Below are 15,248 nucleotides of genomic sequence, written 5' to 3' on the forward strand. Positions count from 1 at the left end.
AAAATCTTCCAAATTCTGCGTTTTGACTGTATTGGTGTTTTTACCAATTTTGGGTTAATGTGAAGTAACCGAATATGATTTACCTTAACCCATCTCTACACACCACCAGGCCCATGGTACCACGGCTTAATTTAAACTGAGGTAACTCTCTTGTCCATCTTTGTAACAACTCTCGAACAATTATCTTATAATATCAAAAGGGTTTTCTTGAAAATTCATTGACGTTTCTTGGACAGAACTGTGTGTAGGCCTAGTTCCGTCACAGGCAAAAGAGAGCCAACGTTTTGAGCGTTGTTCAGTGCAAAAGGTTCCTGGTTTCCAGTGAGAACCGCTCCATAAAAACCCAAGTAAACAATGATTAATTAACTGCTGCAATTTAACAATACATAAATGTTGAATAATTTTTTTCAAATGAAATTCACAATAATCTGAGAAGAAAACTTTAAAGCAAATCACAGATTATGGTTTAAAAGACTTACATGGGGAAAAAAATTCCAATTTTACACGAAGTTAATACTTGGTATTATGACAAAGAAATTACATTGTTGTGTTCCAATGAGATTTCCAACCCTCATTTTAATACATTCATTAGCAGAGAAATAAAAAAAGGGAATAAAAACAGACAGACAAGTACAAAAAAAATCTCTTTACTTCAGAGTTCAGTACCTTTCCCTTTCCCACCCGGTGCGGAACTCAAGTGGTTCCTTCGGGTTCCACCAGGAGGCGCCAGAGCGGAGCAAAAAAGCACAGCACGAATACCAGTACAAAATAAAAAGGAACAGCTGAGAGCAAGAAAAGAAAGGCAATTGAATGAAGTAAATTAAGGAAAGAAAGAATAGTTATAAACACCATATAATGTGACAGAGGTGAGAAAATGGGTATTTTTCGCTCTTTAGTTATTTGGTCTACTTCAAGGCCTCTTGCAGCACAGAAGCCAGAATATAAACATAAACAAGATCGGACATTTACTGCATTGGTTCACATGCACCCCCCTCCCCTCCTTTTTTTTCTTTTTCTTTTTTTCCAAAAGGACTATGCACATCTGATATGACATGATGTCACTACTTGCTATGCCAACACCATCCAAAAAGCACTGATATCACAATTCATGTGTACTGCAGAGATTAAAAATAGAAAAGAAACGGTTGACTCAAATGTACTGTATCAAAAACCAAAACGCCATAGTGTATTACAACCAAGACACACGGGGTTCAACTCATTATTTTGTTCATTGGTCAACTCGGAGGCATGTTCACAACTGTTGGGGGAGCTCCAGACAAATGTTCTGTCCTAGTATTTACAACTACTTAACGGTGAAACCTTCTCTGTGAGGTGTGGGTGAAATCTTGGCCTGGGGTCTCCTTTGGATTAATCAGCACTGTGTACAAAATAACAGATACGTAGTACAGGGTCAAAGAATGTGTGTGTGTGTGTGTGTGTGTGTGTGTGTGTATGTGTGTATTATTAAACCCCCCCTCTCACTTGACATTAATGTTTCACAACACGCATGATATTTAAGGTTTACATTGCAATATACTGATGTAGTTCTCCATTATCTTTCACTTTCAGAAAAAAAAGCTAACGGTGATAGACCAGTGCTAGAATAAAGCTTTTTGATGGCAAATAATGCTGTAAATGAATCAATGATCAATGAAAATCCCTTTCAGATCTTTAGGGACATCTTTAAAATATAATTTTGTTTTACTTTAAAGAATTAATCAGTGTGTTTTAATTTAAAGCCAAGAATCATCAAATAATAATGTCGATACTTTAAGTGAAAACACAACAGGGGCATTTCTTTCCCAGTCTAACGGGGGCTTGCGGTGTGTGTTTGTGTGCGTCTGAAATACCATCACACTCATGTGGCGCGCGAGTGTGTCGAGTCTATCCCAGTCAGTCAGTGCGGGAGCTTCCGTGCGAGTCAGTTTCAAGGTGTGTGAGGTAGTGTGTTGGTGTCAGTGCTTCGCTGGTTGGCAGGCTAGATGTTTGAAGGACTGTGTAGTTTAACATTCATCATGATTTGACTCCTATGGGGTGGGGAGAAGAAAAAATCGTTTGCCTCGAGTCACTCAAAGTGCGATATATAAGCATGAGTGTCAATGAGTGTGTTTCTCTGTGTAGTGAAAAAGTAAAGGGCTAGTCAGGAGAAATTGGGCAAGTAGCTGACATGACACAAACACACAGGTCATTCAGCGAAATCGGAACAAAGATGTCTCTATGTGTCCTTTAAAAATCGCACCTCCACGCTGCTCCTTTGTCACCTGCTCCTCAACTCTCATTAGCTGCCACCAACTGGCCTAATCCCTGGCGCACAAACACAGCCTGGATGTCCTTGGTCTTGATGCAGAAGTCACAGGCCCAAACAGCAGCGCTCTCTCGGGTCAGCAGCCCGTACGCTGGCTCTGTCAGGCCTGTGCAGTCACGGTGGAACCAGCGTTGGCACGATGCCTCGCACAGGATGGCATCCTGGTCGTCGTGGACCTCCGCCATACAGAGGCCGCAAGGGAAGACCATACCGGTGCCACCAGGTTTTCCAGGGCCAGAACCAGGCCCGGTTGAGGGGGCAGCGGGACCAGGGGCCAGGGGCGATTGGGTGTTCGGAGTTGAGGTGGAGTTAGAGGGGGGATTTGGGTTGCTTCCAGGAGTGTTGCCACCATTGTTATTGGTCATGTTGTTCTGACCTGAATTGGAGGTCGCATTTGACATCGGACCACCAGCGCCAGGAGTGTTGTTCTGCTGGTTGTAAGGTGTGGAGCCGGGGGCAGAGTTAGGTGGAGTGGATTGTTGCTGCTGCTGGGTAGAGTTAGAGTTTGGTGTGTTTGCATTGTTGGGGGGCTGTAGCTGAGTGGGTGGTGGATGCTGGGGCTGGCCTGATCCATTTAGGGGACCAGTGGGAGAAGAGTTGGGGTTAGGCTGTGGTGGTGCTGAAGGAGGCTGACCAGGTGTATTGGCATTGGACTGCTGGACGTCAGGGTGGCCAGGAAAGCCGCCCCCAGGCTGTGGTGGGCCAGAGTTAGGTGGAGGGCCAGGAGTGGAATTATTAGGAGGGGGACCGTTAGGATTTATGTTAAGCTGTTGTTGCTGCTGCTGCTGCTGCTGTTGTTGTTGTTGTTGCTGCTGTTGCTGCTGCTGCTGCTGCTGCTGCTGCTGCTGCTGAGGCCCAGGTGGAGGCCCTCCTCCACCAAAGTTCTTTCCATCCTCATTGCCTGGTCCTGGCGGACTCGGGCCAGGGTAGGGACCATCCTGTGAGTTAGGGAACTGTCCTTGAGGGGGCATACCTGGCAACCCTCCCACCATGTTGCCTCCAGGGCCACCGCCCATGCCGCTCATCATATTCATCCCAGGACCCATGCCTCCTCCCATGGATGGCAGGGGGCCGTGTGGGGGCCCTCTGGGGCCTCCACCGCTAGGTAACGGTGGGCTGTTGAATGGATGTCCACCCTGTCCATGCTGCTGTTGTGGAGGCATGACAAACCGAGGATGTGGTGGCCCCCCTCCTCCGGGACCTCCCATACCCCCGGGCGACAACATGGGATTGAATCCTGGCCCAGGGTGCATGGGTGGACTGAAGTTTGGTGGCATATTGAATTGAGAAGGGCCACCTGGGGGGAATCCTCCACCACCCCCTCCTCCCCCTCCGCCTCCCCCACCACCACCTCCAAAGCCAGGCATTCCTCCAAAACCTAGCTGGTGGTGAGGGCCGGCGTTGGATGGGGGGCCAAACGGTGGCCTCCGCCCAGGCTGCCCACCGCCCGGTCCTCCTGGACCGCCCATGAACCCCATGCCTCCGCCCATCCTGCCTCCACCACCATACCCACCTCCACCACCTGCACCTGGGCTAGGGAGAAACGGAGCACCACCGGGTCCACCTGCCCCACTAGGTCGGGATGGGGGCCCAAAGTCATCGTCAAAGGGGTTGGAGGCAACCAGGTGGTCCACCATGGGGGTGGGAGGGGGCGCAAACTCAGTGAGGTGGGAGAACCCCGCCGCCTAAAACAAAGGAGAAGAAATACAGAGAAATACATTTTTATTGCTTTCATGAAACCAGATAACTTAATAGCTCATTATTTCAGTCAGAAAGGTAATTAATGTATTTCCTTCAGGTAGCAAAGTAACCAGATTTCCAAAATTAACTATTACCTGAGTGGTTGCTTTCCTTGCCTTCTTCTTCTCTGGGCTCTTCATCTGTGAAGCTGAAACAGTAAAATATGGAGGGAAGGGGTGGAAAGGGGGAAATATAATATTAGCCACAACAGAAATAGGCCTCCATGTCTCATGCCGTTGGTCCACCACCAATCGAGTGCAGCATCACATTTGGATCGGCCAAAAGCCCTTAGTGACAGAGTGGAGCAGCTTCAGACCCGGGGCCTCTTCTCTCACGTCCAACAGTTGAGATGGATTCAATGATGGGACATAAACTGGCATGAGGACACCATGCTGAACATCCAGGCGCTATTCATCACCAAGGGTTATGAAGCCTTGAATCGCCAATGACCCAGGCGGACCGAATTGACGCAGGCGAGCGGGGGAGAGAGAGAGAGAGAGGCCGCAAACAAGAGGCGTAAGAGGGTTAAGGTCAATGAGGGGGACAGGAAGAGGACGAAGACATGGGAACGAGGAAAAAACGTAGTTGAAGATACACTGACAGCCAGAGAGACATCGCCCGCCCCCCCGGGGTCACACGTCCATCCTGAGAGAAACAGCCACCACCGGAGACAGTCGTGAGGTGCACACATGGTGGGAGGCCAGAAGGGGCTTTTGCTAGCGGCACCAGTGCAGCGCAGTAATGGGTGATTCCCTTCTGATTGGGAGATGGGTGAAAATCAGTTCCTACCTTTGCTCCGCTTTCCTTGTCCGGCCAGTAGTCTCCCCGATTCGGCAGCCATTAGCTAATATGACTGTCGGTGAAGTGGCATATCACCGTTCATATGCAAGAAAAAAGAAGAAAAAAAAAGAAGGACGACGTCTTGAAGGCTATGTGCCGACTAGGTGGAACGTGCCTCAGGGTCACGTCAATAGCGGTACAATGTTCATCATCATCATCATCATCATCACAGCAGCAACGAACACGCTTTGTTCTGCTCAATGGTATTTATACCGCCGGCCCAGGTCTGCAAGCTCCTGTTTTTTCCAGCTGCAAGTATTTCGCCACGGTGTCTGTCACGCCGGGATTTGGTCACCCAACAGGCGTCAGGTAAACCCGAGCTGGTTCACGCTCTTGGGCACAAGTTCGTTTTGTTTTTTTGGGCCAGTTTCTTCGCTAACTGAGTTGAAACTGGTCGCCTGCTACCTGGCCCGTCTGCCCGGTACAAGCGAGTTACTGTGCACCCCCCTCTCTCTCTAAAATGATCACTTACAGATGTGTAGCTGGGAACTCGGACCAGCTAGCTAACGCAAGCTAGTGACTGCCTTGGCTAACTAGCTAGCCACGTTACTCAATGTGGCTAGCTAGCAGCGCCGAGTAGCCGCGACACTGGCACATCACAGCGAAACGGCGATTTATCTTTCCGATCAGACACATGTGCACTCGATTCCACCGATCACAGCATGTAGGGGACACAACAGGCGACCACGCTATGGACAACTGTTGTTTTACTATGCTAACATTAGCTCTCTCAGCTAACGTTAGCATGCCACTGAAGATAGCTAGCCATCTTGCAGACTTGTCTTTTGGAAGCAAACTGTACCCTTTCTTCCGCTGCTCGCTCGGCTGTCCTTTAAATTGAAACTCTCTGGTGTGTCATTGCCAGCGAACCGGTCCCCGCACGGCGCGTGCTTGACGGTCCACCATTCGGCTATAATTCATTCAAAAACGCAAATTTTTTGCCATTTTAATCATCATGGCCTTCCGTCGCCACCGGACAAAGAGGGACAAACGGGAGCTGCGCGCAGCGCGGAAGGTTACATTTGGTGGCGAAAATAGGGGAGTCGGCGGGTACGATTCGCGACTCTCGCTGATGTTTTGGAGAGAATTCACTGAATTCACACGCATTTTAGAACATATTAAACAAAAATTATATTATTTGAAATATATGCCGACCCCACAATTGCCCAAAGTATATTTTTTATGTTTTGTAGAAGTAGTGTCACCCCTTTCGCTGGCGCACGTGGAGCAGCCCAGAACGGACCATTTCCCAACCATACCCCTGTACAATTAAATTAGAGGTGGACGTTATTCTAACAGCCGGAGACACTAATTATCAAGTGACATCATGGTAAATATTCAATCAATATCGGACACTGAAAACATTCACACAACTGTCAACTTTGTTTCAAGTTGCTGTCTGAAAACAACAACAGCATTTTTATTTCGAGGTTGAATACTTTGTGGGAGACTCGGATCAGCCTCAATCTAAAGTTGCTCGAACATTTTTTATTTATTTAAAAGCAGCATTTTAGGAGGTCTGTATATGGCTTTTTTGTTCTCAGTAATATTCCTTTTTTGTATATGATTATTATACATAGACACAGGTTACATATAGCCTACAATAAATAATACAGGTGTGACCAAGGTGGATTATTTATAGGCCCGAGGGTCCCCACATGATGATCCCACCGTGGTAATATCACCGCCCACCCGGTCCTGCTACCCCCCTCTCAACCTCAGATACCCCCCTCCCCTCTGCATGCAACCAGGCGCAGTCAGGAGCCTCGTTGCGACAGTGGACGGTTGTCAAACAAACCAGCCTCTTCTGGGAATGGGACCACAAATCAGAAGCGAGACAAACTTTGCCTTCTTTCGAGGGTTTCCACTCAGAAGACACGTCTTCGTCCAAAGGGAATAAACTTTTCCACTGAGCAGAAGAGAAGGAGGAACAGGTGGAAGAAAAACCCCACATGGGATAAATAGGGGTATTGTTTCCCCCCCCCCTCCTTGCCATACAGGCATGAAGGCTGTATCTATTTTACTTAGATCCATTTTTAAAGTTGGGTGTTTCAGAATAGAGCTATTGACTTTTATAGGAATTCATGAGATGCTTTAAACGGAGGTGTGCAGATCCTGTAGGCTACACAGGCTCTATCCTAGAATAAAGCAACGGAAGTCTTTTGTTATAAAAAAAAGGCACACATTTCTAAAGGTCCGTCTCAGGGGCCCCGGTGTATGGGGCCAAACGGTGTCGGAGGGCGCACAGAGGTTTTACTGGTTTGCATCTGAGTTGCAATGGCAAAGTGGTTCAAGGAGTTCCCCATCAATCTGAAGAACGGTACCGACAGGATCCGCTCAGCCTCCGAATCGGGCTCCCAGCCGAGGGCCAGCAAAAGCGGGCTGGTGGCGAGCATCGGCACCAGGACCACGGGCTCCAAACCGGGCCACCGCAAAGACCCCTGCGCAGACGGCGCGGGCGCGGGAGTCGGCTCCCTCCTGTCCGGGAGGAACCGAAAGAACTCCGCCGCGGAGTTGAGCCGCACCGGCGGCAGCTCCCCGAAAGACGGCAACGTGTGGGACAGCCTCCTGTCGGGCATGAGCCGCAAACACCACAAGGCGGAGCCGGTGTTCGAGGAGCAGCACCGGCCGCCGAAGATCTCCCCGTCCGCCAGCGCCTACATCAACCGGCTGATCCGACTGGACAAACAGGACAAGGGGCCCAACGTCACCGGCGGGGCCGGCGGCTGTCAGCCGGCGGCCGACGCAGAGAAACCGGCCCCGTGCAAAGCAGAACCAGTGAGTCACAATCCGCCTTCAGAAGACCAGTCAGCATATATGGGCCACAAGTAATACCCCGGTGAAGAAGTTTAGGAAGGGCTTCCCTGGAGGATTGTGGTGTATGGTGGCGTTAAATACTCAATTATGAATCACCAATGTGTCATTTTTCTAAGCCCTGATCTCAGTTTTTCTGTGAAGGGCTTATTTGAGGGATTAGATTGCAAAATGGTGCAGACATTTGTTATTGATACTTGACGAATGGTTAGAATAACGAGAGACTATTTCTGTTCTAAAGACTGTCACACTTACTGTTGTATAAGCGTGTGTGTGGACTTGGCTGGCACAGTTTTTCCTATAGTGGAGAGTAACTTACGTACATCTACTCAAGTAGTGCACTCAAATGGGCTACTTCTTTTACTGTAGTCTAATGTTTCCAGTGAATGCTACTTTGCAGAGGAAATGAAACGAGATAAAAAACAAACACATATCCAGTTATAATTTGCTTTTCAGATTAATATTTTACACAAAACCCAACAGTTATGAGTTAAAATGATCTCGAACTCAACCAGTTCTAAAATTGCTTCGTTGCTTAGACAACAATAATCAACAGTAACAATACGGACAGTTTTCTGCCTGACAAGTATACTTTTGCTTGGTGGTCTGTTCTCTTTAGTATAGCAATAGTAGTAAAACTATTTTTATTCATCGAAGAGTATTTCTACAGTGCCCGTGTTGCTGCTTTTGCCTACGCAGAAAAAGGCAAATGCTTCTTCCAGCACTGCGGAATGATTTTTGGATTTCTGACTGTTGATGGCACGTCAAGGTACAAAAAACCAAACACTGACAGAACCTGAGGCAGCTTCCTCTGATTCCTGCGGCCGTGTGGTGTCATCAGCATTAGTGACAATGAAGTCCAAGCTCTGCAACTTGATATTAATGTTTCTGTTTCTCCCTGTACCCTTTGTCTCCGCAACACCCATTGTGTCCACTCCTCCCGGCCTGTCTTTCTATCTCTCTTTCTCTTCCTCTCCACCCCCCCTCGCCCTTACACCCACCTTCCCTGCCCCGGATACAAAGCTGTGGTCAGATACGAGGCCTCTACCTTCCTCTCCTGTAATTTTGTCTCAGTATTCCCCTTCTCTCAGCCGCCCTCCCTCCGCCTCACCCCTGTCTTTCATTGGAATCAGGCCCCCTGGTGAAGGCTATCATATTATAAAAAAAGCATTGTGTTATTTGACACTCGGGCGCTAACCCGAGTTCCCTCCAGCTTGGCTTTGAAAAAAAAAAAAAAAAAAAAAAGGAGGAGAAAGAGAGAATCAGGGAGGTGACAGTGGAGAGATGGTGAGAAAAAAGACGGATAAAAGAGTAGAAGAATAAAACTGGAGTTTTATGTTGCAAAGAGGGAGTAAATCCACATTCTTGATCTCAAATTCACACATCAGACACTAGTTTAATTTGGCAAGTTGTAGGTTATGTGTCCTATCCGCCTTTTGAGTTCCCCAGTTCATAAAGAATCTTATCTCTACAGGAAGTAAATTTAAAGGCAAATAAAGTGCGTATCTGTTTATCTGTGCTGCAGTTTGCATTTGTCCCACTAAAACTCTCAAAGTTGAAAACACCGACACAGCTGCTACTTAACTCAGGCGAATGCCAGCACAACTGGACGGGATGAGGGCGACAGCTTCATTTTTAACGGCCTCGGTTTTATCTGTTGGCTGTGGTGGCTTGTAAAATAAACAAGAAACGGCACTGATAAGATGACAGGACAGTCAAGCATGACTGGTGTGGCAGAAAAGACAGAGGTTGTTAACAGAGAGATAGCAATGTGCAGAGAATGGGTTTTACAACAGAGGGTCTCCTCTTCAGGTGCCAATGCAGCTGTTCTCCAAACTAGCTGAAGTCTGTCTTTTAGTTTATTGAAGTTGATAATCAGTTAAATGTCATTTTTCATTTGCTGGTTCCAGCTTTTCAAATGTGAAAAATTGCTCCCTTCCTTTGCCACATAAGATACTAAACTGAATATATTTGGTATTTTCAGATATGTAACTTTTGGCTCTAGCAAAACATTTTTTTTTTACAAAATGATAATTAAAAAAATGAAATCAGCAAAATTATCGATGTTAAATTGCAGCTTTATTTAACCTGGACAATATTTAACACACTATGAATTATTCAGAGGTGGATGATGCCACAATGTTTTTTGTCTTTCATACCAGACCATACCTTTTTTTTTTTCCTTCAGTAGATCTGGTTAGATGTTTTTACCTGTTACTTACTTGGAATGGTATAAGCTAACAGGTAGTGGAAGTAATCAGTAATCTACGCAGTAATCTATCTGGCAGGTAGATTACCGTGACCACAATAAGGTGCATGACTGCAATTTGCAATTTTTTTTTAATGCATTTATTTCCCTTCTTTCCATTCTAAAAAACCTTTCATGTTTTTTTCTATATCTAAAATATGCATGAAAAATATTGATTCCCCTGTATTTTGTCTGATGCAGGTGATAATTCTTGAGGATTATGCAGATCCGTTTGATGCTCAGAAGACCAGAGAGCAAAGGGAGGCGGAGAGGGTCGGGGAGAATGACGGTTACATGGAGCCTTATGATGCCCAGCAGATGATTACCGGTAAGAGCTGCTGTTGCAGTACGAGCAGGAGTAGGAGAATCTGTACTACTGCACCTGTGTTGATGACAGGATTCTTATTTTCAGTCTCTCCGGGCCGAGCAGTGAGAACATGAACTCACTCCCCTAGTGCTCTCTGCACCCCCTGGGGTTGCCACGACAACTCTGTTGCATTCGGACAATGGGTGCAGTTTCCTGCCCTTGCTTCCTCTTTCCCGTCTCTGTTTCCTGGTGCTATTCTCTAAAAAGGAAGTTGGCCCTCAGTGCCCCCGTCCCCCCCTGTCCTCCACTCCTCTAGGATGCAGCTCTGTGTAAACCCCTACATGGACCTGTCTGACCATTCATCAAAACTCCCCAGCATCCAGGACAACTGGTGGTCCGTCGACCAATCACATGCCCTCTCCCGACCTTTTCATTCCATCACTCCATTGTTTTGACTAAAAAGGGTTTAACAATAGCCTGCTGTGAATGTGAAATTGTTTTATTGCAGTGCTCCAGTCGATGTCACTTCAATCAGTGTCACTTCCAGGCCTGTGACTGAGTCAATTTATGAGGCTTAAATCACACCGAGGAAGTCAGCAAGAGTCGAACGTCCCCGTGAGTCAATAAGCAAAGCTATGGCAGTAGGGCAGCGTCATTATTAACACTATCAGATACAAGAAACAAAACTTATGTTAACGGAACTAAAATGAAATTAACTGACCATTAGTTCACACTGACATTCCCAGCCTGAAAAAAAAGACAAGCTGGAGCATCATGTGCATCGACTGTTATTTCACACTTAACACATAAAAAACATATTAATTGGAAACAGATCAGAGAGTGTAAATCACGTAACTAAAAAAAATCGTGATCATTTTTTACCTGGAAGTATGGTCCCTGAATCTTGGCCCACATTAAAGTGGTTAAGTGTCTCATTGGTTTCGGATGGAGGTGGCTGTGGAATCATCACGTGACCCAAGTCCCCGGCGTCAGATGTGGATTCTGCAGCCAGCTTTGTTCTGATGTTCACAGACAACATATTTCGGTGTTCGCTCATCGAAATCCCTTTAGTGTTCACTAGCAGAGGTCTTAATCTGTGATCTCGTGTTTTTCTACCTTTCAAGAGATCAGACGTCGGGGGTCCAAGGACCTGCTGAAGGTCTGTGTGCTGGTGGAGGGGAGTGCGGGGATGGCGGAGGAAGGCCAGTCTGCGCCCCTACAGATCTATGACGTCCCATATGAGGGGAGTGGTGATGGGGACAGGACAGTGGCCACGCGGCCGGAGCTCGATCCACGTCCCACCACTGAGTACGAGCTGCCTTGGGAATGGAAGAAGGAACACATTGTCAGAACTCTTTCAGGTACAGCAAATTGTTTTTTTTTTTAAAAATTGATCGCACACAGAATGATACCTGAGAACTGACTTGGCACCAATTCTAGAAATATGTTTTTAATGTGAAAAGGAGGGAATATTTCCTTCTGCACACACCTGAACTTATCTTTTAGATATGTATCTGTATATAAGTAACTGAAATAAAAGTACATTGTTGACTTCACGCTTTCCCTTTTTAGATTTTGAAAACGCTTACATTTCGTCTGAACTTTTAACCAGTTACATTTATGCAACACAGTAGCAATCCTGCCTCTTCTCTGCCTTAGATCCACATATTTGGTCAAAAAGCGAGTCAGGCCTGCTCTCACATTTATATTTCATATTCCGCACAGACCAACAGCATGCTAAATAATATCTTGCATGAAATATCAAAGTGCTGTCTTCTTATTCTATATTTACTGGCGGCTTCGGCATCCAAGTTCAAGCTCTGGAATGGAGTCAGTTGTTTCTTTACATGAATTCATATCTCCTCCCGTGACTCTTCTTCCCCCCAGCACAGTTTGACAGCCCAGAGCCGCGCCCGGCCAAAGATGAGACGCCTCACCCGACACTCACCAGGCAGCCGCAGCATCCGCCCACCCAGCCACTGTCTCAGCATCAGCATCTGAGGCAGAAAAGCTGGACCCAGAAGATCCTGCGGTCCTCGCCCCCGACCCTGTCGCCTTCCTCCGCCCCGGGCAGCGGCCCCGACACCGAGGCCTGCTGTGTGGACCCCTCACTGCCCCTGGAAAGACAGAGGTACCAGTACTAGTATGCTGACTATAGAATAATCCCCTCAAGTTGTGAATGGAATTCCATTAAAGATAGGTCGCAAAATACAAATAAGATGTGCTTTCCATTCTGGCAATATACCTCTCTGCAGAATTTTTAATACACAATGTTAGTAACATGAAGTTTCCTCTTCAGACATTTTGTATAAAATGATTTTGAACACTTTAATATCAGTATTGAATTAAATGCAACCCTGTCCCCATCTGTCTCAGCTGGTACCACGGCTGTGTGACTCGCCAGGAGGCCGAGTGTCGGCTGCAGTCCTGCAAAGAGGCCAGCTTCCTGGTCCGGAACAGCGAGTCGGACAACAGCAAGTACTCCATCGCCCTCAAGTGAGTGTAAGAGGAAAGTGCATCGGCCGTGTCCAAAGGGATGTGAGATCATGTACTGCAGCACATGAGAGGTAGAAAATGTTATAGCTGAAACAGCTGGAAGTGGTTTATGTCATATTACATTATTTCCACATTTACTAGAACATTTTTAAGTATGAGGCTGTTAATGTTCAGCACTTTTATTATTGCAGACAAACACCAATAGCAAGAATACATCTGTACTTGTAACAATTATTACCCACGTGTCCAAAAGCCTGATATAACCTATTCATCTGTATCATACATCTCCATCGGCCCAATGGGCATGTTGCTGTTTCATGAAACGTCTCTCAGGCTCATACCATACAACATGATGAATGAATTAATAACATTTTTGGGTTAATTCCTCCCCCCCCCTCCCCTCTGTGTGACTCAGGACGAGCCAAGGCTGTGTTCATATCATTGTTGCCCAGACCAAGGAGAACGGCTACACCCTGGACCAGAGCAGCTGCGTGTTCCCCAGCATCCCAGAGGTGGTGCACCATTACTGCGCTCAGCGTCTGCCTTTCAACGGCGCCGAGCACATGACTCTGCTGCACCCAGTGCCTCGCATCCACTGACTCCGCCCAAGTCCGCATTAGGTATACAAAACAAACACACCTCTTGGCCTGCTGGGACCAAATGTGAGCAAACATCGGTCACGACCACGATGAAGCTCAATGTGTACTTTTATTGCCGTGTCCTTCGCACCAAAAAAAAATAAGGTTAATGCAAGTCTATATAATGTCTGTGTGTGTGTGTGTGTGTGTGTGTGTGTGTGTGTGTGTGTGTGTGTGTGTGTGTGTGTGTGTGTGTGTGTGTGTGTGTGTGTGTGTGTGTGTGTGTGTGTGTGTGTGTGTGTGTGTGTGTGTGTGTGTGTGTGTGTGTGTGTGTGTGTGTGTGTGTGTGTGTGTGTGTGTGTGTTTTTAATTTTATACATAATTTCATGTGTGATCATCAAGAAATGTTTGCAGCTCACTCACTGTATCCTGAAATTCTGGATGGCTTCTTCATTCTTTATTCTACTTTGATGCAAAACGCCCAGGCTGCTGCTTTGCATGTGATCAGGTGGGAGGCTCAGCGGAGATGCCGAGGCACTCTGATTGATTAAATGCGACTTGGAGCTGGGTTTTGAAAGCGACTCCGACATAGATGTGATGTTTTGATTGTGCACCGTGGCTCTATTAAAAGATACTCGCGCTATATTTTTTATTATTATCATTATTGTCACAAAGTTAAATTTATCATGAAGCAGGAAGTACTGTAGACATGGAGAAACGTTTGTGACTCTCTCTCCCTCTCTGGTGGATGTGCTGGTACACTGCACCAACACAAAGAAGTCTTTTCCTCGAAGTTCCCAGTTGGAAAAAACCCATGCACATAAGCGTATTGGTTCCACTTCTCAAGATATGAACAAATATCAGCTATTTTATCTTTCATGCTTGCAGCCGATTTCTAATTTATGCCCCTACACTTGTTAGTTCTCTGTAACCTCTGGCCCCCTTGAGGTTTTTCCTCTGCTTGACTGTGAATGAGGGAGTTGTTTCTTAACGCATTATCTCCACTGTGAAGAGTGAGTGATTCACCCTGACGCAATGTGCTTGAAGGAGGAATGACCGAACAATAGTTGGCGCTTTTTTGGGGGGACAAGAACTGAGACTGTGGTTTCACTGTGTTTTCCTGCTAGGGGATATATGACGAGATACAACATTGTTAAACCCAATGTCGAACTTTTGCATGATTTACAGACACGAGTACAAGAAATGAAGAGATATTGGAATAATGGAGACAAAGAAAAATGATTTGAATCCAGTGTCAGCATAAAAGAAATATTGTTGGTGTAATGCCCCCAGGAGGCAGAACAGCAAAATCGCAGGTGGTATCTGTTTTATATTCACTGTCTTATTTTCCTTTGTATATTTGAAAATGTGCTGGAATTCATTTGGGCAACTGGTCTGCTACACGGCCCTGATTTTAAGCCAGAAGTGCTATAAAATAAAAAATGCTGTCTCATAGCCTATCTCTTTTCTGGTAAGCTGACATTCCCCTGTCTTTACGATGATTTAGGGAAGTCGATTCATGATGTTTTTGGCACAGCGTTTCACTCGGAAGTAATCCGAGGAGGCACACCTGCCATGCATTCTCCACCGTTGTCTCCTGAATATGTGGAGACCCGATGTTCAAACCTTGTCAGACAGACCCGAATAAAAAGTCCCGAATCTCGACGTTGGGGATCCCCAGCGAGCTTTGTCTCGGATCCCAATAATTCGGCAACATAAACGGCAAAGTGTGAGGCTGTTTGTGTCGGGGCGGGGGCTCTGGAAGGGAATGATCAAAGCATCGGCAGCCCATCAACCCGGAGGAACCAGCCTCCTCGCTCATGACTGAATGGGGGCATTTTTGAGCGCCATAAATCTTTCATCTGTGGGAACTTGACTGTGGCTCTGGCAGTTTGCTAATTTGTCTGGAAGTTCAGTTCT

The 15,248-nt window shown here is 46.5% G+C and overlaps 2 protein-coding genes across 5 annotated transcripts; one reads left to right on the forward strand and one right to left on the reverse strand.

Annotated features, from left to right (window-relative positions):
• Positions 1 to 556: 556 nt before the first annotated feature.
• Positions 557 to 5,858, reverse strand: pygo2 (pygopus homolog 2 (Drosophila)). 2 transcript variants are annotated; one of them, XM_047330176.1, is made up of 3 exons: positions 5,688 to 5,858; positions 4,141 to 4,193; positions 557 to 3,990 (listed from the first exon to the last, which is right to left on the reverse strand). In XM_047330176.1, exons 2-3 carry the CDS (start codon positions 4,183 to 4,185, stop codon positions 2,269 to 2,271), a joined length of 1,767 nt encoding a protein of 588 aa, XP_047186132.1. In that variant the 5' UTR covers positions 4,186 to 4,193; positions 5,688 to 5,858; the 3' UTR covers positions 557 to 2,268. The 2 variants fall into 2 exon arrangements, with proteins under 2 accessions (XP_047186132.1, XP_035476455.2); XM_035620562.2 differs by lacking the exon at positions 5,688 to 5,858 and adding an exon at positions 4,835 to 4,973.
• On the forward strand, positions 4,895 to 14,783 carry LOC118291980 (SH2 domain-containing adapter protein E-like). Of its 3 annotated transcripts, XM_047330177.1 has the most exons (7): positions 6,057 to 7,663; positions 10,149 to 10,275; positions 11,379 to 11,615; positions 12,142 to 12,385; positions 12,631 to 12,750; positions 13,166 to 13,370; positions 14,517 to 14,783. In XM_047330177.1, the coding sequence occupies exons 1-6, from the start codon at positions 7,163 to 7,165 to the stop codon at positions 13,347 to 13,349; spliced, it is 1,413 nt and encodes a 470-aa protein (XP_047186133.1). In that variant the 5' UTR covers positions 6,057 to 7,162; the 3' UTR covers positions 13,350 to 13,370; positions 14,517 to 14,783. The 3 variants fall into 3 exon arrangements, with proteins under 3 accessions (XP_047186134.1, XP_047186133.1, XP_035476456.2); XM_047330178.1 differs by lacking the exon at positions 6,057 to 7,663 and adding an exon at positions 4,895 to 5,194 and having other exon boundaries at positions 13,166 to 14,783; XM_035620563.2 differs by having other exon boundaries at positions 13,166 to 14,783.
• Positions 14,784 to 15,248: the final 465 nt, after the last annotated feature.

The sequence above is a fragment of the Scophthalmus maximus genome, chromosome 22 (assembly GCF_022379125.1).
Source record: "Scophthalmus maximus strain ysfricsl-2021 chromosome 22, ASM2237912v1, whole genome shotgun sequence".
NCBI classification, from domain to species: Eukaryota; Metazoa; Chordata; class Actinopteri; order Pleuronectiformes; family Scophthalmidae; genus Scophthalmus; species Scophthalmus maximus.